At 41.8% G+C, this 27,756-nt stretch overlaps 1 protein-coding gene and 2 long non-coding RNA genes across 6 annotated transcripts; 2 read left to right on the top strand and 1 right to left on the bottom strand.

Moving 5' to 3' along the window:
- Nucleotides 1-738: 738 nt before the first annotated feature.
- Nucleotides 739-6,721, bottom strand: LOC112556322. Its single transcript, XR_003097701.1, has 3 exons — nt 6,707-6,721; nt 4,569-4,820; nt 739-1,151 (listed from the first exon to the last, which is right to left on the bottom strand). It is a non-coding gene; the product is annotated as an uncharacterized LOC112556322 (long non-coding RNA).
- Nucleotides 4,978-20,266, top strand: LOC112556323. Of its 4 annotated transcripts, none has more exons than XR_003097704.1 (3): nt 4,978-5,093; nt 17,366-17,614; nt 19,377-20,266. It is a non-coding gene; the product is annotated as an uncharacterized LOC112556323 (long non-coding RNA). The 4 variants fall into 4 exon arrangements; XR_003097705.1 differs by lacking the exon at nt 4,978-5,093 and adding an exon at nt 15,605-15,620; XR_003097703.1 differs by lacking the exon at nt 4,978-5,093 and adding an exon at nt 16,464-16,679.
- Nucleotides 20,267-24,253: 3,987 nt separating this feature from the next.
- On the top strand, nt 24,254-26,361 carry LOC112556319. Its single transcript, XM_025225195.1, has 6 exons — nt 24,254-24,471; nt 24,965-25,057; nt 25,312-25,423; nt 25,572-25,735; nt 25,956-26,118; nt 26,311-26,361. Exons 2-6 carry the CDS (start codon nt 25,025-25,027, stop codon nt 26,319-26,321), a joined length of 483 nt encoding a protein of 160 aa, XP_025080980.1. The 5' UTR covers nt 24,254-24,471; nt 24,965-25,024; the 3' UTR covers nt 26,322-26,361.
- The last annotated feature ends 1,395 nt before the right edge of the window (nt 26,362-27,756 follow it).

The raw sequence follows: 27,756 nt of genomic DNA, 5'->3' as shown, positions 1-27,756 counted from the left end.
GCGTGTGTTTGTGTGTGTGTGTGTGTTTTTTGCATCAATTTAGTGCTTTCACTTTCTTCTGTATTTAAGGCTCTTTTGCAATTTAAGCTTGTACACAGCAAATTATAAAGAAAATTTTATTTGTGATGTAAGTGGTTCAGTGACTAAGGTCAGTGTAGTGCCATAACAGACACAGTCAGCCCCCACATTGAGAATGATCAACAAGAATGTGTTCCGTCGACAGCTCGTACACACTTGTGCAAGGTGAAAAACTCAAATAAAAAAAGAACAATTTGATTGAAGATAGATATGTTTACTTCAAGATTATTTCATCCAGCAGCAGAAGCAGACTAAAAGATGGAGCAAGAGTGAAGTGAACACATAGATATAACAGAGAGCTTGTGTGTAAGGACATCGTGGACAATGTTTCAAGCTGCACGTGACACGATGACAAGAGTCATCATAGGGCTACAGTAGACACAGTGAGCCTACAGGATGTCATTTATCTACACTGAAGCTTTGTGCAGTTCACTGACAAGACATTGGAGTAAGATAACTACAGACTACAGCTAACATTGACAACATTATAAAAACATTTTGTATTTGTAGATAAACACAATGTCGTCTAGTAGCAGAAACATTTGTTTGTAAAGTGCAGCATCTCACTTGTTTATGTTTGTTTGTTTGTCAAGTACAGCATCTCACTTGTTTGTTTGTTTGTTTGTTTGTTTGTTTGTTTGTTTGTTCGTTCGTTCGTTCGTTTGTTGGCCATCGTTCTTACTGCTGTGTGTTACTGCTGGCCACATGTTAGTGAAGGTGTGTTGTCACCACATTGTGATAATATTTGCTGTCACAGCGGTTACTGAATGTTCACTGTTGTATCTGTTCACTGACACTGAGTACAGGGTACGTCAGCGGCTCACGTGTAGCAGGATAGTGAAGACAAGCAGGATGGAGATGGGAGACAAGCAGGCTTGCTGAAAGCAGTTTTGGCTGGATTTGTAGTATTTGCTGATCCTGTAGTAGGGATCACCCTCGCTTCATGGTGATATCACTGAGGGGTTTACCGGGGTTCTTACGGACATCACCAAGGACCTTAGGTGGTGGAGCTGCAAGCATGCCTTGACGTAAAACGGGTGGATTTGGAAGTGGCATCAAGCCTCTTCTACCGCCTGTAACAAAGTGTGACCAGACAAACATTATAAACACAAGACTCAGCACGTGCACTGTGTAACTTATCCTACAATAAGTAAATACATCAATAACAATAAACGGCTTACGACACACAGGCTAAACTGTCATCACGACAGTGGACATCAGATGTCCCAAGTTCGTATCTCGTGGAGAGAAATTTCTCTTTGTGAATTTCAAAGGCGTAAACAGCTGATTGTAGGTTTTATCAGTTTTATCCAGTGTGTCTGTGTCCGTGTGAGTGAAAAAGAAAGACTGATTGAGCAATTATGATTTCAAAGTTGATGAATATTTAGTGGCCACAAAAACGGGTCTTCTTCTTCCTTTTTTCTTCTTTCTACTTCTTGTTGTTCTTTCTCATTTTTTTTCTTCTTTCTTCCTTTTCATTTATTCTCTTTTCTTCATTTTTTTCTGGCATTTTTATTCTTCTTTCGTTCTTCTATCTTCTTTATTTCTTTTTCATCTTTTATTATTTGTTCTTTTTTCTTTTTTCTTTCTTCTATCTTCTTTATATTTTCTTTCTTTATTTTTCATCCTTTTTTATTCCTTCTTTTTCTTCTTTTTTCTGCTTTTTCTTCTTCTTTCTTTTTTCTGTATTTATTTATGCGTTTAGCTTTGCCAGTGGAGGAGACTGAGTGCGGTGAGCGCATTTGTTTTGTTTTTGCTTCTTGCAGTTTTTCTACGATGTTAAATATTGTATTTCTGTGTGTACTTCTTATCTTTATGGAGGAAGATGTCTGTGGCAACAACTGATGTGACCGTTAGAAGGGCTCATGGGCATCAAACTGCACACCTACCAACGCAGCAACACTAACCACTCGACTATCCGCTTACACAGAGCGAACTAGATGAACTATAAAAATAGAAACACTCAAAAGCAGGATACACATGAAGTGTTTACATCAGCTGCTGAAGACACCTTCATCATGCCGACAACGAGACCCAGTGTCTACTATGCACCTTTGTTGTAGTGTTGTAGATATTTGCGGCTTATTGGCAAAGAAAGTAGTTACTTGGTGCGATAGTATCAAATGGTGTGGCTAAGATAAAACATTGTTTATTTCTACAAGATATTATTAACAGTAAATAGAAAACAGCAGACCGCCACAGCTTTAAGTGTTTTGTTTGAGTGGTTCGTCATAACAATTGCAATAAACAACTTTATTCATCTCAGTGGATAGTTACACAGGTAAAGGTCATCCCCTAACCTTATCAGGTCGTTGAGGGGTGAAGTGTTAGAGACCTCAGACCTCACTTGTGTCGGGGCCAACTTTACATGATTGCAGTGCCTATCTCTCCCTCACTGTCTTACCTTCCGCTACCCTCCATGGACTCAGGTACCCGCCAGCTGGGGCAATGACAAGATGAGGTGGTGTGTCTCACAATTCTTATGAACACCCACTCTCACATAGTTCAGACACATCTACATCATTACTGAACCTTGCACACACACACACACCCACACACACAATATTCCTGTGTGATGGACCCCTCCCCAGACAACCTGCCAGTCCAAAACCAAATAAAAACGAGGGTTGGGCGTAGGGAAGCATGCCTGCACACGAGATGTGGGAAAGAAAGAGAACTAGTACAGTGGAACCTCGGTTAGCGAACGCCTCGGATAGCGAATTTTTCGGTTAACGAACAAAAATTTCGCTAAAAATTTGTCTCGGATAGCGAACAAAATTTCGGATAACGAACAGCCACATGAACCACACGTGACCGACCAGCATGTAATCATTCGCGCTCGAGACAGTTACGATCAGTCGTTCCTTACCTGTGCGCATCCTTCTTATTTAGTGATTGTTGTGCTTTATTTTAATAAGATAATCCTCAATCATGGCTCCAAAGAAGATTAAGAGCAATTAATAGTAGTGAGGTAATGACAAGACGCGGCCAACAAATGAATTGAAAAAGGAAATGATTTCAAAGTATGAAAGTGGCATGCGTCTGTCGGATCTGTGATGTCGTCTTACCGAAGAGTTTTACAAAAAAAGGCAGAAGAAGCAGACACTGGACAAGTTTTTTTCTTCAACCTCAAAGCTACAGAAAAGGGAAGTCTCCCCGATTTTATAATGTCACGTGTGCTCATGGAGAGGGGATTCAAAGCAGTAATTCCACCCTTCCTCCCCACACCTGTTTCCAACCACGCCGTCAAAACGGCAAGTTTTCTGTTTAAATGCTTTCGTTAATGTTTTTATGTTTATTTAACTCCGTTTATATTGCATTATAACTGTTCTCATTAAAACAAATACCTATATATATATATACAGCCTGTAACTTTCAAATAGCGAGTCAACAGGGGCTGGGAACCAATTAAATCTATTTCCTTTATTTCTTATGGAAAAAATTGTTTCGGATAACGAACATTTCGGTTAACGAACAGCTTTCCAGAACGGATTAAGTTCGTTAACCGAGGTTCCACTGTACAAGGAATGGTTGACTAGAGACCTGACAAAAGACAGAGGAAAGAAAAGAGTGAAAGCAGATCATTCAGTGTCAAGACCAGCAGGAAAAAAAAAGCTCCAAGCGAAGTACTGGGAGATGAACCGAGAAGTTAAGAAGAGTGAAGGAGGCGACAAGAGATAAGGTTGCACACAGGATGACAGAAAAGGCAAAACAAGCAGCTGGGCAAAATAACACAGAGACTATACGGACTTACAGAATTCTGTCAGGATGGCAAAAACACAAATGCATGTCGGACAGTAAAGAGTAACAATGGCAGCGCCATCACCGGGGATGCAGAACAAAGATCTGGCTGGGCGGAACATTTTGATGAAATACTGAACCAGCCACCACCAAGAACCATTTCGGATATTGCCCACCCGCAGAGAAGTTTCAACTAAAGAACAACCCACCAACCCACCAACCCACAAACCAAACACTAAATCATCGAAGCCATCAAGTCTTCCAATACTGGCAAGGTGACAGGCCCAGATGACATTCCTACAGAGCACAATGAGAAGCTGACTGACCCCTTGGCAGTGAGGACTGGAGTGAGGCAAGGCTGTATGCTCTCACCAACAATCTTTGTGATCGTCACAGACTGGATCATGAGAAGAACAACCTCTAACAGCAACACGGCGTTCAGTGGACCTTCGCAAGGCAGCTTGAGGATCTCGACTTTGTGGATGACATCAGCCTGTTGTCCCACGCACAGACAAAAGTTATTCCGCTCTCAGAAGAAGCAGCGATGACTGGCCTGACCATCAACATCAAGAGGACAGAGGTAATGCGGGTGAAGAACAAGCAAGAAGCCCCACTTCAGCTACATAAGGAATGTATTACAGAGTCAGACCTACCTAGGCAGAAGAGTTTTGGAGACCAAGTTACTAAAGCAATTTCGACTTGTAAGAGAAATAACAGCCCGAATATTCTAGTGCACTGAGGGTACCTACCCAGTGGCTGTGGAGCAGACATGCAGGAGCCAGAGATGAGGAGCACCATTGCCACGAGTATCAGCAGGCGGCGCATGATGAGACAACTCGACCGTCTGGCGGACAACTGTGAACGTTCAGAAAATCGCTTGGGAAGCTCTGCCGGGTGTGAACATGTCTCGTGGGCTTCACCCTATTTATAGTGGCAGCTCCCTCTCCCAGAGTTCGTGTCTTGGGATGTCTTCTGTGTGGAAACGCTCGCATAACAACCTGCTTTTTTTCAGAAAGACAAAAAAGGAAAGATAAGGCGTGTTCTTGTTGTCACGTGTTTGTCCTGTTGAAATGGCTGGCTACGTTGTTTCTGAAAGTATTTCACTCTTTGACATGTTCTGATGGACTTACTAAAAGGTTTAATGTAATCTGACTTTGAGGTCAGGTTGGGGTCACAACGCACAAGACCACTCCCACTGGTCCCTCGCACACACACTGAGAGAGAGAGAGAGCGCGGTCACGTGATCCAAGTGGACCCACCGTCGCCGGCTGATAGTAGGTTTTCTTACTCTTCCTAATTGTTTTCTCGTAAATATTTCTTGACAATGTAAACACACATTTTGTGCGATATAAACAGCAACATACATTAAAACAATTTATTTACATAATGATAATTTCTCGGCATAATTGGTGATTGCACATGTTTCAATTTACAGTAGTTTTGGTGTTACAGTTAGCGGTGCTTTACACTTACTGAGTGCTACATCCTTCTGCTTACGAAACGATTAATGGCATGCTAACCAATATACATATATTACATACATCAGCAACAATAAGTGAAGAAACAACAACAACAACAACAAAGAAACTGAAATGCGAGTTCGCTGCCCGCAGTGTGTTGTGTTCACATTGTGGATGACTTTGTCCATTACTTATTGTGCGGCTTACAAGAAATGTTGAAAGTATCAGCATCGCAGTTCACTTCCGCCTACCTGACAAAATGTTTTAAAATGACAAACAGTGACTTGAGCCGCGGTTATTCGGGAAATACAGATATAAATGATAATAAAATATAGTTAGAATATATAATTATGATATGCATCCATCATTATCATCAATCATCAGTCATCAATCATCAATCCATCAATTCATCCATGCATTCAATTATTTTTCATCATCATCATTCATCATCATTTATATATCCATCCATTCAATTATCGATCATCATCACAAGTTTTTTACCACTAGGTGGACTGCTGTCTGTTTGTCGAGACCAACGTTTATAGTTTACTAAGTTTTCTGCTTTTAGTCTCGTCAGGCCTGAACAGTGAATGTGACTAAATCAGAAACTGTGTAGTCTCGTGCCTCGTTTTAGTAGTTCATTGGACAAAAATCCTGTTAAAGCAATCCATTAATACAAGTTGCTGTTTGTACAGCGCATCCTCCCACTCGTAAGGAGCATGTTCTCAGCGGTTACAGACCAACGCCAGTGATGTGTCGCTACATACAGACGATGTACACCTCACCTGTACATTCTAGCTCACAAACCCATCCGTTAATTATCCGCTAAACGGAGTTTGCCACTCGCAGCTGGGATCAAAGAAAGCCGCTTATAGTGTACTACGTCACGCTAACAGTGTACTACGTCACGCCAACAGGTGTGGAAGTGTCTGTATGAGGTTTTTCATCAATCAGCGAATTCGAAATCAAATGTGTCTGTATAGACGGTTTGATATATGTATGAGTTTAAATGTTTAAAACCCAATGTTTATTAAAGAAATCTGTTTGAACCATGCAGTATCAGTTCCATAATTGTTCAAATAGCTTTCTCACTTCTTCACTTAACATGTTGATGGTGACTTTTGTGAATTAACCTGACTCCTACTTGAACTGCTGGTTACTTAGAACAGATGAGGTGACTGACTTGAGTGTCGTTGTGTGAATACGTGTGAGCGAGGGATTAAAGAACAGGTTTGACGAAGCACACGAAAATCGTGAGAGAATAGAAGGGAGAATTAGGTGAGAGGAAAACAATAATGAAAAACAACTCAGTGGAGCGTAGCACTTGCACTTCTGTCCCTTTAGCAGGAGCTCTCCTGTGGAGTCTTTCAAGTGTTCAATGTTGCACCTGCTGAGAGGGTGTGTGTTGGAACGAAAATTTTATTTACCTGGATGAGACTTGCATTATTGCAGTAGAGCGAAAGCGAGTCAAAACACTCGGTGACATCCTTTGGTCGAGTGCTCGTCCATGGAGCCTGTCAAGTGTAAAGTTTTGTATCCACTTTGTAGTGGGGAGGGTTGTATTGCTTATAACATGAGTGGTGTCCCCTGGGGCTGTAGTAATGAAGCGAGAGTAAGCTATTTCCCACAACTCGACGAAAAGCATCTTGTTCTCAAAGCTATGAAGTTACAAAGATAGTTACAAAGTCACTATTTTTATGTTTCTGGACCCCAGGACACCTTGCCTCCTGTTTATAGCTACTGCTCAGGGGTAAAAAGACATCCGCTGGTCTGGATACCGCTCTATAACTCTTGTCTCTTAGCTCCAATATTACCCAGGGCAACAACTTATCCTGACTTCATAAGTACGGCCCCTGGATGTTCCCTTTAAGTCTCATCATGGTCCTGTTTGTGAGCGTGTACGCTTGCCTCTCAAAGCCACACCTCACCCGATGGATTGCACTGGTTGCAAGCACATGGACACTAGTCCTTGGCCTGTACTTTCATCGGGGAAAACATTAACACTGGTGACGTGTTAACATTCCGATTTTCTAAAACTTGTACTTTCTATTAGTTTTATCGTTTCCTAAATTGCCCACAAGGCAGTGGGACCATCGGTTAGGGTAGTGTACACAGGGAGAATGCCTTGGAGCTGCTACACATTTCATGTTTCCACTGGAGTTGGCAGCGCCTGTCTTTCTCTGGTCTCGTGTTTCTAGGGGTCAGAAGTTTATAGCAGGAGGGTCCTACATTCTAACACTAGACGTAGTTTTTGGGGTTTACTAACTTGCAAGTTGATATGGTAGCCTTATATCATTGACTTTTTAACCCGCAAAATTCAAACTGGGATGGTAGTATCAGCTACGAAATTTGTAAACAGACCGGGAAAATGAGAGCTTGCACGTGACTTGCCGTGAAGTTACAGGTCCTAGGAATAGCAGAAAAAGTTGTTACGGAGAAGGGATATGACTTTTTTATATTTTCTTTTCACTATACCCCCTCCTCCAAAGACCTAGGTCTCCATCAGGTGGCAGGACCAGTACAAAGAGGGGAGGCCGCAATGCCCCTTCTTCCTCCCCCAACCGTTCTCTGCACTTTAGATGGCCGGTCCTGATCATTGCACGCTTCAGATGTTTCAAGGTGACAAGGTTTTTCTTTCTCCCAGTCCTTCCCCCCTCTCCTGGATTCATGTTTGCCGCACTCTGACAGGTGACATGTACTCTTCCCAATGGCATGCTTGTCCGGAGATGACTAGTTCTTACCTCCCCGAGAATAGAAGAAGCGCCACTTTATCGCAATTATGCAAACAAATGATTTGAGATTGCCTATAATATTCTAACAAAAATTTGGAAGAACCAATAGTCTTTTCCCTTATAAGCCACAGAAAACCTGTTCTCCATCGGCCCATCATCCTGAACACTCAGGGGGAGGAGTCTAAGAACTTTTTTGAAGATAGTTATGTTCCTAACCTGTCATACCATAAAAAGGAAAGACATTCCAATGTGATTAAATGCTAAAATGTTTTTTTAGTTTGTGGTTGTAGCCCACACTACAAATCGTTTAGAAAGGGTTAATTAATGCTCAAATCACGTGACGACGTCTGGCTGTGTGGTTGGTGCCTTGGGCGAGAGTCAGACCACCCTGACATAGGAAGAGGTGCGCGAGTGCCTGCGAGGCTTCAAGCACGACTGCCTCTAGTGTGGTGACTCCCTGGAATATCATATTTCTGTTTTGAAATTCTCAACATTCTGTCTGTATCTTTTACTACAGGTCCAGCCATGTGATATGCCGCACGTTTCTTCTCTCCTAATACATGTGCAAGCGATCACACACACACACACACACATCTTCTTTGCCAGGTGCACATCTGCAGGTACTTGAGTTGTCAGTCACACAAACACCACACCTGTACTTGAGCTGTCATTATCAGATGTCTAGTAGAGACAGAGCCAGGGAGAAAGAGAGAGAATGGAAAAAAATGAAGAAAGAGGAAAGTAGATATGTTATATATTATTGCAAAATATTATAGCATGAACCAATTTCTGGTAATCAACAGAACACATCAGTGGCGACAACAGACATCCCTGTCTCATTCTTGATGTGACTTCACACCATTCTGCCATCCAGTGAGGTTCTCAACATTAGTTTGCTACATGGCTGTCATGTTGTCCTGTAACATCTTGCTGAATGTCCCAGATGCTGACTCGGTCAACTACCTTTTCTGGCCTACAACAGAAAATGTCCAGTTATTTTGTGTATTCAATGGTCAGTTTACTCAGCTGACTAAAAACAAAGATTGCGAGAGTAAAGTCTCATCCCTTCCTTAACCCCACTGTGTGTTGCTGATGTGTGATTCCTCTTTGCAACGACTACACTGTTCCAACATCTTGAGATACATTTTCTCTCATGACTAAGGAGCAAGATTCCTCCAATCGTTTCTTGTGCACTTCTTTAAGTTAGACATCAGTTTTGAAGGCTTTTGTCTCAGGATAATTTAGATGGGTCACGTGCTGCTATTTACCCCACAGAGTAGGATCCTGTCCACAGTCATTTTGTCAGACACCAGACAGACGGCAGGATCGACCACAAGTCATGGCTCGCACCACCTGTCTCATCTCTGGTTCACCAACAGTAGCTTATTCCTGTTCAGGGTATTTTGGGAGAAAGTCCTGTGTTGGTCAGTCTGTGACTGGGCTCAAAGCTGCTTGTAATAGTTTGTCCACCTCTACCTGGGATTCCACTTTTGTTGTTGAGTCACAGAACACATCTCTCAAGACCATTGCGTGCACATACGTGTACAAGTTTCTGCATGTTTTAAATAGTTCTTTTACATATTTAGTCCATGACTTGTCATGTTGTACATGAATAGCTTTACATATTCTCAAGCACTCGTTTTGTCACACAACACTTCCATTTGCTCTGTGTGTGTGTGTGTGTGTGTGTGTGTGTGTGTGTGTGTGTGTGTGTGTGTGTGTGTGTGTGTGTGTTGAATGCCTGTCTGTGTGTGTGTGAATGCGCTGTGCGCACATGTACACGTGTATATGTATGTATGGTAGATGAGTAGGTAGACCCGTCAGTAGGTGTGAGTGCAATGTATTCATGAAGGACGGGTAGACAGACACGTAGATAGCATCGAATACTTTGCACTCTCCGTTGCCGTAAAGCGCCCTCTGTCGACACATACCGTTTGCACTTCCTTGTTCCCCCGTCTCCATGCTCTACACCCCACCCTCCCTTGGGTGCGGACAGGGTAGCTTGTCACATGTACTTTTAGGTTTTGCTTGCAAAAGTTAGCCTGGCCTTGACCACCACGTGCTCTGCAAGTTAATGACGTCAGGCGATCTGCTGTCGCCCGGATGTTATCTCACACGTCCACGGGGAGGGGGGTGTTACAGAGATAAAAAGTTTGAACCGTGGCGATGAGGGGGAAGGATCATGTTTGGCTGTCGCAATAACTAGACAGCTTATATTAAGCTTTTAATTGTGTGACACTGAGGTGACAGCCAGCACCCGGATGTCCGCGGGTTTGTGTTACGACCTTGTGTGTGGACGCGTGTGAAAGTGACTTTATGAGTAGCCTCTACATGACAGATGTAAACACCAATAAATGTTTACTCACGGCGACAGACAATATTGATGTGAGTGGCACATGGCTGGCGGGCGGGTAAACTGACAATCATACAGACTGGTTATCAGTCGTTAGCACATTTTTCTAACCGACAAAATAAACACAGGCCGCAGTTATAATGTCTTATTTAATTAGTTAAATCCCTGATGCACAACTGTAAACAAAAGCTAATTACAATGCTCATTTGTTGAGAACTTTAACTTGTTTCACGAGTGTTTTACTAGTCCAGGTCCACTGGTCCATTTAGCAGGATCTGACCAAGCAGTGTCCCTTGTTGATTTCAATTATTTCTTCAAATCATTATGCATAACAATCTTGTTTACATAGAACTAGTCAAGATATTTTATTTAGTAATACCAATACAACAATACTTACTAATTATTTTAGTCATAGTTCTAACAGCCGAGCGACTGTGTTTATAGTTGTGAGCCTGGCTGTCGAAAAATAAGTTCAGAAAGTCTGCTGCCTACGATGTGCAAGTATTAAGATGTCGACTGTTCAACAGCAGAGGTTCATTTTTTTATTTTAAAAGTGCAGAATGCCAGACAAGGGAAAATATAAACAAAACTGTATATATTGTCATTGCTGTAAGCTCTCTCACACTCAAAGTATATACATATACAGCTGACATACAGCTGGGCAGCTGTAAATGAAAGCTTTTTATTTCACACATTGTTTAATATTTTTATAATCTGTCCAAACTCTGCTTGTGTTTCATTCTGTGAGACATGTGTTATAGACTGTCATCCATGCTCATCACAATGAATAAAAGTGTGTAGCCTTGTGTTTTAGTCGTGCCTAGTTTGTAACAGATTGTAACACAGTTTATAGCACAACATGGCACAGTTTATGTCACAGTTTATAACACAGTTTATTACACAGTTTACCGCATAGTCTATGGATCACAGTATTCAGCTCCCTCTCATCTTCATCCATTCTGGGGAATCATTATCTGTTGACTGTGTGTGGGTCTGCTTCATTATTATACCACTGGAAGTATGATCCTAGATGTCTGCCCTCCTACAAACTGGAATCAAAACATAAAGAAACTAACATAATGTTATTCACGACATACGTGTCACTGAAATACTTGCCTATAGACGAGCGCTCACACCCACAGTCACACGTACACACCCACAACCACAGTCACATGTAGGCACCCACACAATGTACACACCCACATACATACATGTACACACCCACACTCACACCCACAATGACATGTAGACACCCACAGATATGTACACACCCACACACACATGTTGACACTCACTCTCACACGAACACAAAGTAAGCTACCAACTGGACAACCACTGTATCTCCAGGTGTCACGTGACATGTGAACTATGTGTCTACAGGACTGAAGTCTCTTCAACCACAGCAGCGCACGTGACGATGCAGTGTGGCGGTTGTTCACGGCTGAATGATTCTGTACTTTGCACTATGTTCCCTGATCAGTGGAGTGTTACACCGCATAACAACTTTAATATCGTGTGGTAGTGAGGACAGATGTGACAAATGTAAATCCATGTACCTCCTGGCCGCTTGTTTGCTGGCTGAGCGACAGACACCCTGGGTACAGGGGCAGAGGTCATCTACTTCATAGATCGCTATTCACCAAGTCTTGTCCCTTCCAGTCTCTGGGTCAGCGCCTGTCACCAAACTGTGAAGGTTGGCTGTATTCGGTTCAGCTCTCGCTTCTGGCACGCTTTTCTGTGTATCAGGTATTTGTTTACAGGGCTGCCTGCCTTCGGGATGTACCTTAGTTGATGGCTCTCCCCCCACTTCACTGTGTCCGGTTAGCTTACCACGATGCTCTGTGTAAGGTGAACGGTGTAAGGCTCAGATACAACTAAATTTCACACTAAATTGACATTAGTGTTAGTCTTTCAAATCATAACTATTTCTCTCTCTCTCTCTCTCTCTCTCTCTCTGTCACACACACACTAGCAAGTCTTCACAGGAGAGAAGTTAAAGGAGTTTTACTAAGACCCAAAATACAACCAAATGACTTTTCATCTCCAGGTTTCCTTCCTCTGTAAAAAACTCACTTTAACAAATACATAGTCATTTATAACAGACTGACTGATAACGCGTCCGTTAGACACACTTTGCTACTTTCCTCCCAAAACACTCGAACTTCTCTAAAACTGAATACTCTCATTTCTAGAAGTCTGGAATAGTCAGGAAGCGTACAGTGGAATAGCCTCCCTCTCCATCCTAAATAATTGAACTCTTTGAACTGATTGGAGTTAATAAAACACATATACAACAATGTAAGTAAATGTGATGAGGCTTCCTACAACAAAGATTTATAACTCACAAAACATTACAGATACTTCCCAACTCCAGGACCCTTGTAAATATAGGTTTTACTTACCACTTTGGTACATATTCACCTACCAGCCTCTTTTGGTATCTTACTTTAAGTTTATTGCTTCTTATTCTCGTAGTACTTACTCACTTATATAGCTTATTCTTCCCCTGTGAAAGGCAAGACATAACGGGAGAAAAGTATGTCTTGCTTTATTTACCTCTCCTGAATAAAAAAAAAATCATTGTCATACACTCTCCCACACACTCACATACACACGTACAAAATGTAGAAAAGAATTAGCACCCTGTAAACATATTTAAAATTGAGAGAGAGAGAGGTATGCGAAGCCAAGATATGAACCATCGACCCCTGATTCTCACTGTTGTAGCGAAAGGCGCTTTAGACCATTCCTTATTAACGGCTTGATTTCTTCAGTAGTTTATTGTGTGATCCACAGCAGCAATATAATATAGTAACACACAGCAGTAATGCACAGTAGTAACAGACAACAGCAATATAATGTAGTAATACACAGCAGTAATACCAGATAGTAATACACAGTAGTAGCACAGAGAGGTAGCGAGGGTCTAATGCGGGTAAAACCCTGCAGACTTGTGTTTACTACATAAATACATGATACATACACAACTTTACACCAATGACCAGGTGGCTACACGAGAAGAATGTGAGTTGACCGCGGGCTTAATAAATAAAAACAACAACACAACTGATCTGTAGAGCACCTTACTCCATCATCAAAGACAGCTCCACTGCTTTACAAACACAAAACACAGATGGCATTAGAAGCAAAGAGTTGACTAACAGCTGATAGTGTGGCCACTCATTTTGACAAGAGGACGATTGCCGGCAAAATATAAACAGCTTTGCTGAGGCAGGATGTCAGTAAAGGACCCAGAGTGACTGCTAACAGAGCCTACAATGACAGCCGCCATCTTGTCACAGGGAGGTACACCAGTCAGGTGGACACACAACAGCCGCAGGACGCCATGGGGCAGCTTTGTATTCCTCTATTCTTCGCATGGCAACCCCGTGCAGTGAATGTCACACCCACACACACATTCAAGTGCATTCTCAAAGTAACCTGCCAACCGCTGTATCTGCAGGTGTCACGTGACATGTGAAGGGCGTGTCTACAGGACTGAAGTCTCTTCAACAACAGCAGCGCTCGTGACGACGCAGTGTGGCGGTTGTTCACGGCTGAATGATTTTCTATTTTGCACTGTGCACCTGATCAGTGGAGTGGCACACCGCATGACAACTTAATATCGTGTGGTAGTGAGAACAGGTGTGACAAATAAACACACTGTAACTACTTGTTACATTAACACTAGTGTAATATTATGTAATTCGTTGTACAACATGAGGACCTCCTATTCATCCTGATATGAGTACAGACTTACAACTGACTTCTGTATCAAAGAACTGTTAGGGCGAAGGTGACATGCGACAAAGGAGAAATGTGTTTCATTATTTACATAATATGTCTTATTGTATCTACCTGCTACACGACACACATTTCAAACATAAACAGCAAGAAATGAGTTCCACAGAATGGAGTCACTCCTGCCTTTGTCCATCACATACTTATCCCTCCCGTGGGGTAGCAATGCCATTGAACAATAACTTTGAATTCTCAACTAAAATATTTTACAGAGATAATGGAGAAATTATGTGATGGCCGTGATACAAACATTAGAGAAAGAGTTTTAATTGCTAGTGTATACGGACCGAATAAGGACAACCCACAATTTTACTCACAGTTAGTAGAATGTGTTGACAGATAGGGTAGAAAATATTGTTATTGGAGGAGATTGCAATATTGTTTTGAACTTTCAACTTGACTGTAATAATTACAAACATAACAACAATACTAAAGGGCAAGAAGAAGTTGATCAGATGATGACAAACATTTATCTAGTAGATATATGGCATGAGCTCAACACACAAGCACTGAAATATACTTGGTGTAGGTAAAGACCATTCCAACAAAGTAGATGAGACTTGTTTCTGATGTCACATTTACTCTCAAAGCTGGTGATGGATGCAAACATTACTGCCTGCTACCGTACGGACCCTTTGTTGATTGCTTTGTCATTAGCTACAGAACGAGAGGACAGGAGATGGAGGCTAAGCTCCTCCCATTGGAATTACAAAGACTAACTCCAATAAATACTGACATTAAAGGAGTGACAGAAGAGTACTCGGCCTTCCCATATGACAGATAATTTAGGGAAAATTCCCCCCTTGGAAATACACCTTGTAGTATCTAATCAGACATTTCTAGACACAATGCTAATGACAGTTACAATGACCTGCTTTAGCAGGAACAAGAAAGAAAGAAAAAGAAAAATATTAGAACAAGCACTTATACAGTTAGAAAGTAAAAATAGGTTAAACGAAAAAGAAATTCTTCAGCCTGAAAAGAATGTTTAAAAACTTATTAGTTTAAGAGAAAAAAGAATGGAGGGTGTACTGATTCACTCCAGGACAAAGTGGACAGCAGAAGGACAATGACAATGACAATGACAATGACAATTCTTTACGAGAGGTAAAACAAGCAAGAAAATGCTTTTTTCCATTTAGCCCTCGTCCTTTACAGGGAAGAAAATTAACTACATAAATGAAGTAATTAAAAATTATAGAAAAAAATGAAGTTGTCACAAAAAAGCTACGCTATATTTTTTTGAATGTTTTTTGTTTAGCTAGGAAGGAGACTGCGGTTTTCCTTTAGGGGAGCGGGGAGAAGGAACAGTCTCCTCTGTGTTGTCAGTGCCTCTCGGAGAGGAAGGTTTTCTTTTGTTAGAAGTCTTGAACGGACTTGGTGTTGTAGACCTGGGTACACACTACGAAGTTACTAGATTTGTTTGTATCTTTGTGTAACATTGAACCTGTTGAGGTGAGTGTGTATTTCTGTTGATTTTTGGTGAGCCTGTGTTTAATGTTTGAAGAATGGGTAAAATTCTGTGTTGAATGAGTGGGATATGTTTGTGTCTATGAATAAGTAGAAATAGTTTGTCTAAAGATTGATTTCGTTGTTTTTTTTTCTCTCCCATTTTTTTTCGTTTTGTTTTTCTCTTTTGTTTGTTACTCTTCTTCTTCGTATCCGCCTGGGGTTCGCCAGTGGAAATTTCGTATCATTTTCTAGTGGAAACTGTGTGCTACTTCAAGTGTAGATTTTGTCTACAGGCCTCATCTTTATATCTTGAAAGTATTTAGAAAGATGGCGTCGACAGCAGTTCAGGGAGTTCAGTTGCTTGAGATGGAGAAGGAGGCTGTTCATAGCGCGCTCCCTGAGTATTTCACACTTGATTTAAAGGCCTTGTCTAGGGATGGTAATATTCTGCTTTGGAGAGGTTCTAGAGTTACTGGAGGAAAATAGTAGAGAGAGTCTTGACGATAGTTTACCCGTCAGTATTTTATACATGAAAATGCATTTATTAATGTAAGTCTGTCTTTTAGAGGAAGGACGCCCAGAGAGGAGAAGTCACGTGGGTCTATTGTCAGCTTTGACAGCTCGCCTCTCGACACGTGCTCGAGGTTTGATGGAAGCTCCACTAGCGGAGTCCCAGAGGGTAGATGAGTAGTCAATGACTGACTGCATGTGGGTGGTATAGTAGAGTTTTCTTGTGTGAGTGTCAAGGAAATGTTTTAGTCTTGACAGCCGGTAGACTTTCTTGGAGATGTTTTTACTTGTGGTTGAGATGTGTTGGGACTACGATAAGTTATTGTCAATGGTAACACCCATGAGTTTGTGGAACTGTACTTCCATTACTGATTGAGCGCCGATTTGGATATTAGGAGATGGGGTGGCTAGGTTTTGTCTTTTCTGTCTGGCTGTTAGAAGCATGACTTCAGTTTTCTGGGGGTTGAGGGACATGAGGTTGGAATCAGTCCAAGCCTGGAGCTCGTCAGCGCTCAGCTGTAGGAGGGAAGCAAGTGGCTCAGTCTGTTGGTGGTGAGCGTGTATTGTGGTGTCGTCTGCAAACATTTCACAAGATTGGGATATGTGGAGAGCAACATCGTTTATGTAGTTTGTGTACTTTGTTGTCTTGTGACTTGTCGTTTGAGACTACCCTAGTAGCGATCCCTGCAAAATGTGCGGTCAGTGTGTTACAGGGAATTGTCATTGCAGGACCGGTTTTTATAGACTTGTTGGTTAGATGGCTGATGGCTTTCCACATCAGTTTGGTGTTCTTTGTGCATTCTACGAGGTTGCTAAAGTAGTTTTTCATCTTGCCTCGTTTCATAGCGGTGACAATATTTCTTTGCTTTTTGAATTCAGCTTCTTGGTCCGTCTTTTTAAGTGTGTCTCTTTCATGAACCGCGGCCTGGAGCTCCAGGTCGAACCAAGCGGGTTCAATGTTGTGTTTAATGCATTTGGTCCACAGTGGCACATGCTTATTCTATGTTGTTAGAAACCGGTTGTGCCAGTGGGTGATGGCGTCCTGTGGGTCTGTGATATCCTATATTTTATCTAGGGGACGACGATGGGGAAAGAACTAGAAACTTTATTTTACAAATCTCGGAAGTGGGTCCACTTAGATCATGTGACCGCGCGCTCCCTTTCTCTCGGTGTGTGTGCGTGGGACCAGTGGGAGTACACACCTTATCCTTCCTTTTCTGTCTTTCTGACAAAAACAGGTTGTTGTGCGAGCTTTTCCACACAGAAGACATCCCAAGACATGAACTCTGGGAGAGGGAGCTGCCCCTATAAATAGGGTGAAGCCCACGAGACATGTTCACACCCAGCAGAGCTTCCCAAGCGATTTTCTGAACGTTTGCAGTTGTCCGCCAGACGGTCGAGTTGTCTCATCATGCGCCGCCTGCTGATACTCGTGGCAATGGTGCTCCTCATCTCTGGCACCTGCATCACTGCTCTACAGGCTCGGGGTAGGTACCCTCAGTGCACTAGAATTTTCGGGCTGTTATTTTTCTTAAAAGTCGAAATTGCTTTAGTAACTTGGTCTCCAAAATAACAAATATGTTCACAAGGAATCCGTCACTAAGAGTTGTTTCTGGTCTTCTTCAGTGAAGACACACATCATGGCGAAGATAAACATCACTCTTCAGTAAAATAAATAACACGTTGAGATAATAATCGTGTCTGGGTTCATGGAATGTAAAATAAATTAACACTACTGTTAAAGAGAGAATAAAAAGCGCCGTAGTTTGTTTGTCTAAAAACACATTAAAAATTAATAAAAAGTCCAAACTGAAAACCCTTCAAGAATTTATTAATCAGAAAACAAGTCTCTGATAATAACCACACGGCATCACACAGGAATATTGCGTGTGTGTGTGTGTGTGTGTGTGCAAGGTTCAGTAATGATGTAGGTATGAACTAGATGTGAGACTGGGTGTTCATAAGTTTTGTGGATGCACCACCTCATCTTGTCATCGCCTCAGCTGGCGGGTACCTGACTGTAAGAAAGTTGGGGAAGGTAAGACAGTGAGGGAGAGATGAGCACTGACATCATGTAAAGTTGGCCCCGACACAAGTGAGGTCTGAGGTCTCTAACACTTCACCCCTCAACGACCTGATAAGGTTAGGGGATGACCTTTACCTGTGTAACTATCCACTGAGATGAATAAAGTTGTTTATTGCTATTGTTATGACGAACCATTCAAACAAAACACTCAAAGCTGTGGCGGTCTGCTGTTTTCTATTTACTGTTAATAATATCTTGTAGAAATAAATAACATTTTATTTTAGCCATACCATTTGATACTATCGTACAAACTAACTACTTTATTTACCAACAAGCCACAAATATCTACAACACTACAACAAAGATGCTTGGTAGACACTCGGTCTCGTTGTCGGCATGATGAAGGTGTCTTCAGCAGCTGATGTAAACACTTTATTTGTAAGCTGCTTTGATTTCAACATGTGAACAGCTAATATTGTAACACAGTGAACAGTTCACACTTTAACATGAAGCTCGTGGAATAATTAATCCGCAATCAAGTCTCTGTTCAAGTCGCAGGTTGAAAGCTGAGGAAACAGTTGCGGCTTGTAGTCCGGTATTTGTTGCCATAGACATCTTCCTCCTTAAAGATAAGAAGTGAGCGATGGACATGACTTTTACAAACAGCTAGGAAAGTGCGGTTTCTAACACTTACCAGCCGAATGCTAGAACTTGTTTGCTTGTTGTCCAGTCGCCACACGGCGGGAGGTCCTGTCATCGGGTAGACTTTGGGGCGAGGACAGGTAAACAGCTCAGGACAGGCAGATGGACACTTGGAGTTTAGACCCTGAGTACGAATAAGAGAGAAGAAGGAAAAATGAAAAATATTTAAAATTCAACATCTTGAGGATAAAGATTTTCATAGTGAGTGTAGCATTTATCATAAAATACAAAGTCATCACCATACACACAAACACTGATAGACAGATGGTACACACAGAAATACAATATTTAACATCGTACAAAAACTGCAAGAAACAAAAACAAACAACACGCGCTCCCCGCCCTCAGTCTTTTCCACTGGCAAAGCTAACCGCAAACCATTCAACACAGTGCATGTACACACTCCACGAAATAAAAGAAAGAAAAGGAAGAAGATGTATTTACTTATTGTAGGATAAGTTACACAGTGCACGTGCTGAGTCTTGTGTTTATAATGTTGGCCTCGTCACACTTTGTTACAGGCGAAATAAAGGACATGGGTAGAGCTCCATCTAAGGCCGTCAGTAAGGCTACTAAGATCCGTACGGTCCCCGGTGCGCCCGACAGGAGTATCGACACTGGGAAAAAGTGATCGTAAATCCTTAGCTCGGGACCACTCATCATAAAGCCAGTGTGGTCCCTACTACAGGATCAGCAACTACTACAAATCGAGTAAAAATGCTTTCAGCAAGCCTGCTTGTCTCCCATCTCCATCCTGCTTGTCTTCACTATCCTGCTACACGTGAGCCGCTGACGTACCCTGTACTCAGTGTCAGTGAACAGATACAACAGTGAACATTCAGTAACCGCTCTGACAGCAAATATTATCACAATGTGGTGACAACACACCTTCACTAACATGTGGCCAGCAGTAACACACAGCAGTAAGAACGATGGCCAACAAACGAACGAACGAACGAACAAACAAACAAACAAACAAACAAACAAACAAACAAACAAGTGAGATGCTGTACTTGACAAACAAACAAACATAAACAAGTGAGATGCTGCACTTTACAAACAAATGTTTCTGCTACTAGACGACATTGTGTTTATCTACAATACAAAATGTTTTTATAATGTTGTCAATGTTAGCTGTAGTCTGTAGTTATCTTACTCCAATGTCTTGTCAGTGAACTGCCACAAGCTTCAGTGTAGATAAATGACATCCTGTAGGCTCACTGTGTCTACTGTAGCCCTATGATGACTCTTGTCATCGTGTCACGTGCAGCTTGAAACATTGTCCACGATGTCCTTACACACAAGCTCTCTGTTATATCTGTGTGTTCACTTCACTCTTGCTCCATCTTTTAGTCTGCTTCTGCTGCTGGATGAAATAATCTTGAAGTAAACATATCTATCTTCAATCAAATTGTTCTTTCTTTTTTTATTTGAGTTTTGAGCTTTTCACCTTGCACAAGTGTGTACGAGCTGTCGACGGAACACATTCTTGTTGATCATTCTCAATGTGGGGGCTGACTGTGTCTGTTATGGCACTACACTGACCTTAGTCACTGAACCACTTACAATAAAATAATAATTAATTTTCTTTATAATTTGCTGTATACAGGCTTAAATTGCAAAAAAACCTTAAATACAGAAGAAAGTAAAAGCACAAAACTGATGCAAAACACACACACACACACACACACACACACACACACACACACACACACACACAAACACACGCACACACACATAACATTATCAGTAAAACATTTTTTACTAAATAAAGATTCACACAACAGGTTTGCTTTAGGTTTCATCTTAAACATTGGTCGAGATTGACTACGGCTGCCTACAAAGGAAATGTTGCTTTTAAAGTTTATTGTGAGCGAATTCAAACAGTTTCACTTCGCACAATAAATTCGGTCAGTGAAAGAGATTCTCTAGTATTTTTTGTCCATTCTATTATCTCAAGGTTTGTTGTGTAGTCACCTGCTGACCTGGGATTTTGGTATTTTACCTGCCAGCCGAATAATTTAGAATTTTAATACCGGCCCGAAAACAGAAACAGCGATTTCTAACATTTTCTCACTTCCAACATCGGAAGGACGGAACTATTTTTTTCTCCCAATTTGCGAGAGGTCGCAGGTAGAGTCCTCTCATATCAACTGACATCGAGTAGACCTGTGTAGACATTTAAAGAGCTTATTACAAAGTATACACCGATATCTGCCATCTTTTCCATTCCTCTGTCTATTTTTCGCACCGGAGACCATCGAAGTCGACTTTGTGGCGTTAAGAAATCGGGTGAGCTCACAGTCACAAATATTTTACATGTCTAAGTTCACATTAGCATTTGGCTACTTACCACACACACAGGGACATGCATTCGCTGCCCTCTGTTCAAATAACAGAACAAACAAAGGTGTAATTCGTTGTGCATTATTTACTTTCTTTTGTTATCACATTCTAGGTGTCTGTCTTATTGACATAGTGTAGAAAGGTATTGTAATATTTATTCGTCTGGATTTAATGTCGATTCCTATGTGCTATGTGCGATTCACTCAGATCAGGGGAGACAAACAGTGCAGCTACAAGCCGCGTATCGCCAGACACGACTAGCGTCCCTTTAGTAATGCCTAGATATTCTATTGGGTATTGCGGTATTACATATACACATATAGAGTAGTATTTACAAATGCCTGTATAGCAGGGCTTCTGCTTACGCAAAAAATTGCGTACAGTACGCATTAAAAGTTCGGAGGACCCCTTCAATTTTCGTCAATGGGGTCCCCTCCAAAGTTGGGCGAAGAACAGGGACCCCTTAAAAATCTGAAGAAGGGATCCCTGGGACCCCAAATAATTTAGCCTTAGCAGAAGCCTTGGTACATTATATTTCACACACACACACACACACACAAACACGCAGTCACACACACAAACACACACTAACACACAGTCACACACATTTCACTGGTCGCTTTATAACAGCTAATATATTAAAAGCTAATTATTCATCCATTCTCTCCTTAAATCTCTTTGATATATATATGTGTGTGTAGTCAGATAAATCACAAATAAATATAAACAGCGGAAGAACTTTCCTTATATGCTATTTCTTATTCTTACCTAAGTAACAGATAAATACATATACTCACATCGTCATTGTGTGTTTTGTTATTCTCTCTCTCTCTTGCAAACACACATTAATTCCTCTCTTTCGTCATCCTCAGTAATAACTTTATAAATCAAGCTAATCTAGGGAGGGTCTTTTCATTTCTTGAAGCAAAAAATAAATGGAATAAGCATTAGAACTGTGGGTAGAGTGTTCAGCATTTGTTTTTGGTGGTTTTTTTTTTTTTTATTACAGTTAAATGGTAATTAAATTGATATTTTACAATATCAGTGTTACAAAGTCTACAAAGCCTCATTTTGCCGACATTTATTCACGGGAAGGTAGTTGTTCAATGTCATAAACCTTATAAAGGAAGGCAATCATGTAAGTTTAAAAAAGTTTCTAGTAAAAGGTGTCACAGACACGCGCGTCTAGGTAGACACCTGAACATTTGCGCCTTCTTTCTTCAGACAATAACTCTGGCTCTCTTGTAAGGCTGTATATATATATTTACTGACACGAAATAAGGTTATACTATAGGAAATAATAAAAATACATCACTCAATGCTTACTGTTTTCTAAGATATCTAATTTTAACACAGTTCTTTTAGCGATTGAAGTTCAAACATTAGAATAATAAACATTCCGGCAGAACACTTCTTTCTCTCATGACTAATGATTTATCTTCTTAATTTCAGTCGCTCTGTGTGTGTGTGCAAAGCCACATGGGTTGGAGATGTCACGTGAGCAAGGAGTCAATCAGAAAGGTCGGGTAAGGTCCCTACATAGCAGGACAAGACAGGAAACTACAGGAATCGTCTAGACTAGAGTGTGGAGAGACACGTGATGACCACAACAGGGACGTTGTGTGAACGCTGCACGTGCCCTCACCTACAGACTTGTGTTACACAACGACACTTTGTCTACAGGACGAGTGGTCAGGAAACTACAACCGGACAAACATCTTCACCGACACTAGCATGACAGTCACGTGATTACTGGCCGTAACACTCGTCCTCACTAATGTCTGTAACTTATTTAGAAACCGGATATTAGGCTACAGGAACTAGAGAACACAATCAGTTACTGTTCACGTTTACTTTTCTCTCTGTATGTCGAGGTGGTCGCCTACACACCACAATGTTTGAAGACTCGGCTACACAGCTAAGAATAAATCCGGGTAATCACAGTCCTTGTCTTGTTCTCGTCGTTTTATTACGGGTACATTGTACTGAGCTGCTTGCTTTACACACAATTGTATTTAGCTCTTAGCAGTTAATACACAAGGTCCTTAGTTCATTTTTGTTTATTCCTTGTTAGTCCTCGGGGAGCATAGGGCCACAACAAAGCCTCGCCAGCCGACCCGGTATAGGGCAGCCCCCTCAGTAGGGCCCATGTGGTTCCCACCTCCTTTGCCCCGTTCTCTACTGTTCTTTTCCAAGTCTGCTTCGGTTTCTCAACTCTCCTCTTACCCTGAAGGTTCCAGTCAAGTGCCTGCATGCAATGGTATCAGTTTGTGCAGGGTGTGTCCTTTCCATCCCCATTTGCGCTTTGTGATGTCCTGGCTAGTGGTATTCTGGTTGGTTCTTGTCCACAGGCTGCTGTTGGAGATGTTTTCAGGCCATCATATTCCCAGAATATGGCGTAGGCATCGGTTGTTTAAGGTCTGGAGCTTGTTGTTGATGGTGTTTCTCACTCTCCAGGTTTCAGAACCACACAGAACAAAGGCTGTGTTTTCCTGGTTCATCTGTTTTTACAAGAATGTATAATTCTAGGACTAGAGACGTTTACTGAAGGCAGAAAAGTTTAAAAAAGGGGTTTCTAGTTCTTCGTGATGACAAACAAGCCCTGTCGAGCCAATATTATTAAGTTTCATCGGGAAGACGATGATGGGTAGCTGTATGCAGGACTAATGGAAGTTGTTCTTCATTGTCTTCGACGGTGCGACTTATTCACGCTATCGTGTGCGGATGAATGAACATCACATGCGAGTGTGAATCATGGATGCGGGTCTGTGTAGTGGAGCAGGTATGATTTATTATGAGATTCCTGATTGCTATTGTTGTATTGTGTGACGGGTATTACTGTATGATGATACTGCTGATTGTTGTCTTTGTGTGTTTACTTAGGCGGCAAGGGAATAACAACAATCCTTTACATGCTGTTTACGGGTATGGAGTGACAGTGAAGGTTGTTGTGTCTGACATGATACAAGGGCGACATTGTAATCAGTTTTGAGAGCAGGAAGCAGTTTGACCCTACATCCGAATGGGACACAACCAGGCGATGTCAGCATACTGACGAGAGCTGCAGTGGTGACGATGTGCGATGCTGACTGAGACTAAAGTCGTCTGCCACCCCCACATCACGTGACTCAGTCCCTGCAGTACTTGTTTTCAATAGTCTTACATTTTACTGACAGTCGTGCGCTGGTTGCTACCACAGAATCCTGTCATTTCTCTCTACCTTCAGCCTTCCGTGTCCTGTCACCATGCTCTGATACTTCACACACTGAGGTGAGTGTCAGCGACAGACACACTGACACTGATTCATGTCACAAGAAAGAAACTCCTGTTGTGCGTAAGGTTAGAGGTGTATAGTTTCGACTAATTTGAGTGTGTGAGATCACCTGTAGATGTGGTAGACTGTACAATGTAGCTTCAGGAACAAAAGCTAAGAAAGGTGACGTGTCCTGTGATGGCCATCTGTCTATACTAAATATCTGTCTATAACCGACAGTCTTTAGTCTCTAGTCTATATAGACACAGTTTGTAGTCTTCAACGAACTCTCCACTGATCCTCCCAGCTTTAAGTAATCATCCATGATCATCATTGTTGCCAAAGCATTACCACGATATTATTGAATGATTACAAGTCTGCTTACTGATGTCTACTGCGATATCACTCAGTAATGACTGAACACCACTGACATTATAGAGGGATTATTGTTCACTGAAATGCACTGACATCCTAAGGGATTAAATACTGAACTCCACTGTGACATCACAGAATGATTACAGACCTGTTTACTAAGCTTCAGTGTGACGTCACATAAGACAACTGTCAACAATGTCTGGTCATCAGCCGTCTGCTGCACAACAGGTAAGACACGGAAAAGTTTGATGTATTTTACCCAGAGTACGTTTTATCATCATCATCATCATCATCATCATCATCATCATCATCATCATCATCATCATCATCATCATCATCATCATCATCATCATCATCAATCATCAATCATCAATCATCAATCATCAATCATCAATCATCAATCATCAATCATCAATCATCATCTCAGTGATGTTTGTGGTGTTCAGTCTCGGGATGTTTTCTCACTGTACCAACTCTCACAGGGACAGCGCCCTAAGGGAAGAGGAGGTAAACAACATTCTACAGGTCGTGGCCGGGTGGAAGTCTACCTACACACAGTGACTGACCAACAGGCTGAGCTACTGACTGACACAGGTGAGTGGAATGTTTACAGTCACTTCGTTCTCTAAACACCAACAGCTGTAAGTAGGATAAACAGCAAACAAGAGTAAAGTAGATAACATTCATAATCACTAACTCTATGTGAATGACAAAGGACCTACAGATGATAATATTATTTTAGCCAACACACGTCCTCTGGAAGAGGTGAAGAAGAAGTCAGGCGCTGACGCAGACTTTGACCCCAACCCGTCACCTGTACCAGGTGTGAAGTTTCTCACCATCCGCGGTGATGATTCTCAGATCAAAGCAGCAGTTAGTCTCATCAATCAGAAGACTGGCTCAAAGGTTTGTTAGTTTTTTTGTATTGTTGTTTTTTGTATTTCTTTTTGTTTTGTTGTTATTTAATACCAGTATTACATAAAATAACACAGGATATTGGAATTTTACAGTGGGACAAAACCAGTTGCTGATACAAGCTTGAACAAAATTTAAAACATGAAAAAGGGCTTAACACAATAGTTGAGATATATATATATTTAAATTTACCAAAATGGTCTTCACACAGGACCCATTACCAGACCAGGCCCAGACATTCTGGCTACAGTGGGTGGAGGCCGCGTTCCCTCATCTCGACTCTCGCGCCTACTTCCTGCCTCCTGTCTACGTCAACCGCGTGCCCATGACTAGACAGTCAGCTGCTGGGCAGCAGGTTCTCGTCCTACAGTCAGGTCAGTCAGGTCAGACAGGTCAGTCAGGTCAGTCAGGTCAGACAGGTCAGTCAGGTCAGTCAGGTCAGACAGGTCAGTCAGGTCAGTCACCTATGATTCCATCAGCTGCTGGCTTCCATTCCTCAGGCCACCTCGCGTTCAGGACAGTGACCTCAGACGATGCAGCCATGCACGGTGCTCTTGTGTCTCCAGAAACTGTGTGAAGACAACAAAGAAGTCATGGTTGGACTGACTCAGCTTCAGTTCGGCGACTACCTGTGGGAAACTTGTACGCGCTGCAGCTGCACAGCTCCCCTACCGGCCAACCTCCCATCGGCTCTTGCCAGAAACTGGAAACAGGGGCGACTTGATGTCTTCTCAAATCTCACAACATTTCGGTTTAGTTTCACGTGCGAGGTGAAGGCCTTTGGCGACAACACACTAGGCACTGAATATTCGAAACGATAAAGAAAAAAACATCAGAAAGAAGCTGACAGAGCATGTCACAGCTGACAAGGCGGGAGGCCATGTTGTCTCACTGTGTCCGACATCGCTCCCGGTCTGCCCGTCACTAAGGTCATCGCCTTCCCCAACCTCACGGCTCGTCAGCTTCAACAGGCCATCTCCGGCGACCAGCAGCTCACTCAGGTTTCATCTCTCTTCTGACTACTTTACAAACATGTATCTTAAAAAAAAGAATGTTCCTTCATTGTTTAAGAGTTAAATGACATCTTTCGAATTTTCTGAGGGTTTGAAAGAGCTTGTAGATGTTTAGACATACTATGTTTTTCTTAGTTTTTCCAAGTTTTCGCTAAGTTACAAGTATTTTGGATGGTTTTGAAAACGTGTTTCACAAGTCATTAGTGTACTACTCTATTTATTTTAGTTCTACAACTTTCTAAATACTTTATAATACTCTTGTAGTCTTTCAGGTTATTGTGCTTTATATGCTTTAGTAAAAACCTCGACATTATTAGAGAGTTTTGATACAGGACTGTGTCGGTGTCTGGGAAACAAGAGATCCGCGCCGACATCCAGGTTGTGTCTGTCCTGTGATCAGTTGTCTGACCCAAGACACCCTATGACGTCAGTAGTCACGTGCTGAGGAACTCGACACTGGTGGCAGCGACGTGTGGCTGGGCTGGCAGTGTTAAAGTGTCTCGTAAAAATGTACCAAAAGTTATAGCCAGGTAAGGTGTTAACTCATGAGACTTTACATGATTTATGGTGTTTAAATACTGATGGCATGCTAAGGCTTGTGGTAAGCCCCTCCCCCATCTGACTGACCTTCTTAATGCTATTTTTCTGTCTCAACTTTTTTTTTTATGAGAGACAATTATATTTACTATATCTATATCTATTCTGTTGGTGAATTTGTTTAACGCCTGGAGTACTGAGTTTGAAATTACCAGGTATTGTCTTTGTGTCATTGTATTTGTACTCGTTGAAGAGCTCGCTGCTGTATCACCGCTGCTATGTATTCACCCAGCTCCCTAAGCCCCTACTGAGCAGACTTCAAAATAATGAAGATAATCTCGCGCGTATGGTCTTCTTAAATCGAAGAGCAAACCATGCTCAATGCAAGTGTATTTAAGTGTACACACAATGTGATTACATCTATAATTTATGCATACATAAAGTAAACAAAAAGGTACTTCT

The sequence above is a fragment of the Pomacea canaliculata genome, linkage group LG2, assembly GCF_003073045.1.
Source record: "Pomacea canaliculata isolate SZHN2017 linkage group LG2, ASM307304v1, whole genome shotgun sequence".
Classification (NCBI taxonomy): domain Eukaryota; kingdom Metazoa; phylum Mollusca; class Gastropoda; order Architaenioglossa; family Ampullariidae; genus Pomacea; species Pomacea canaliculata.
Note: the sequence above shows the minus strand (reverse complement) of the source record. Positions and strands in the feature narration are given on the sequence as shown.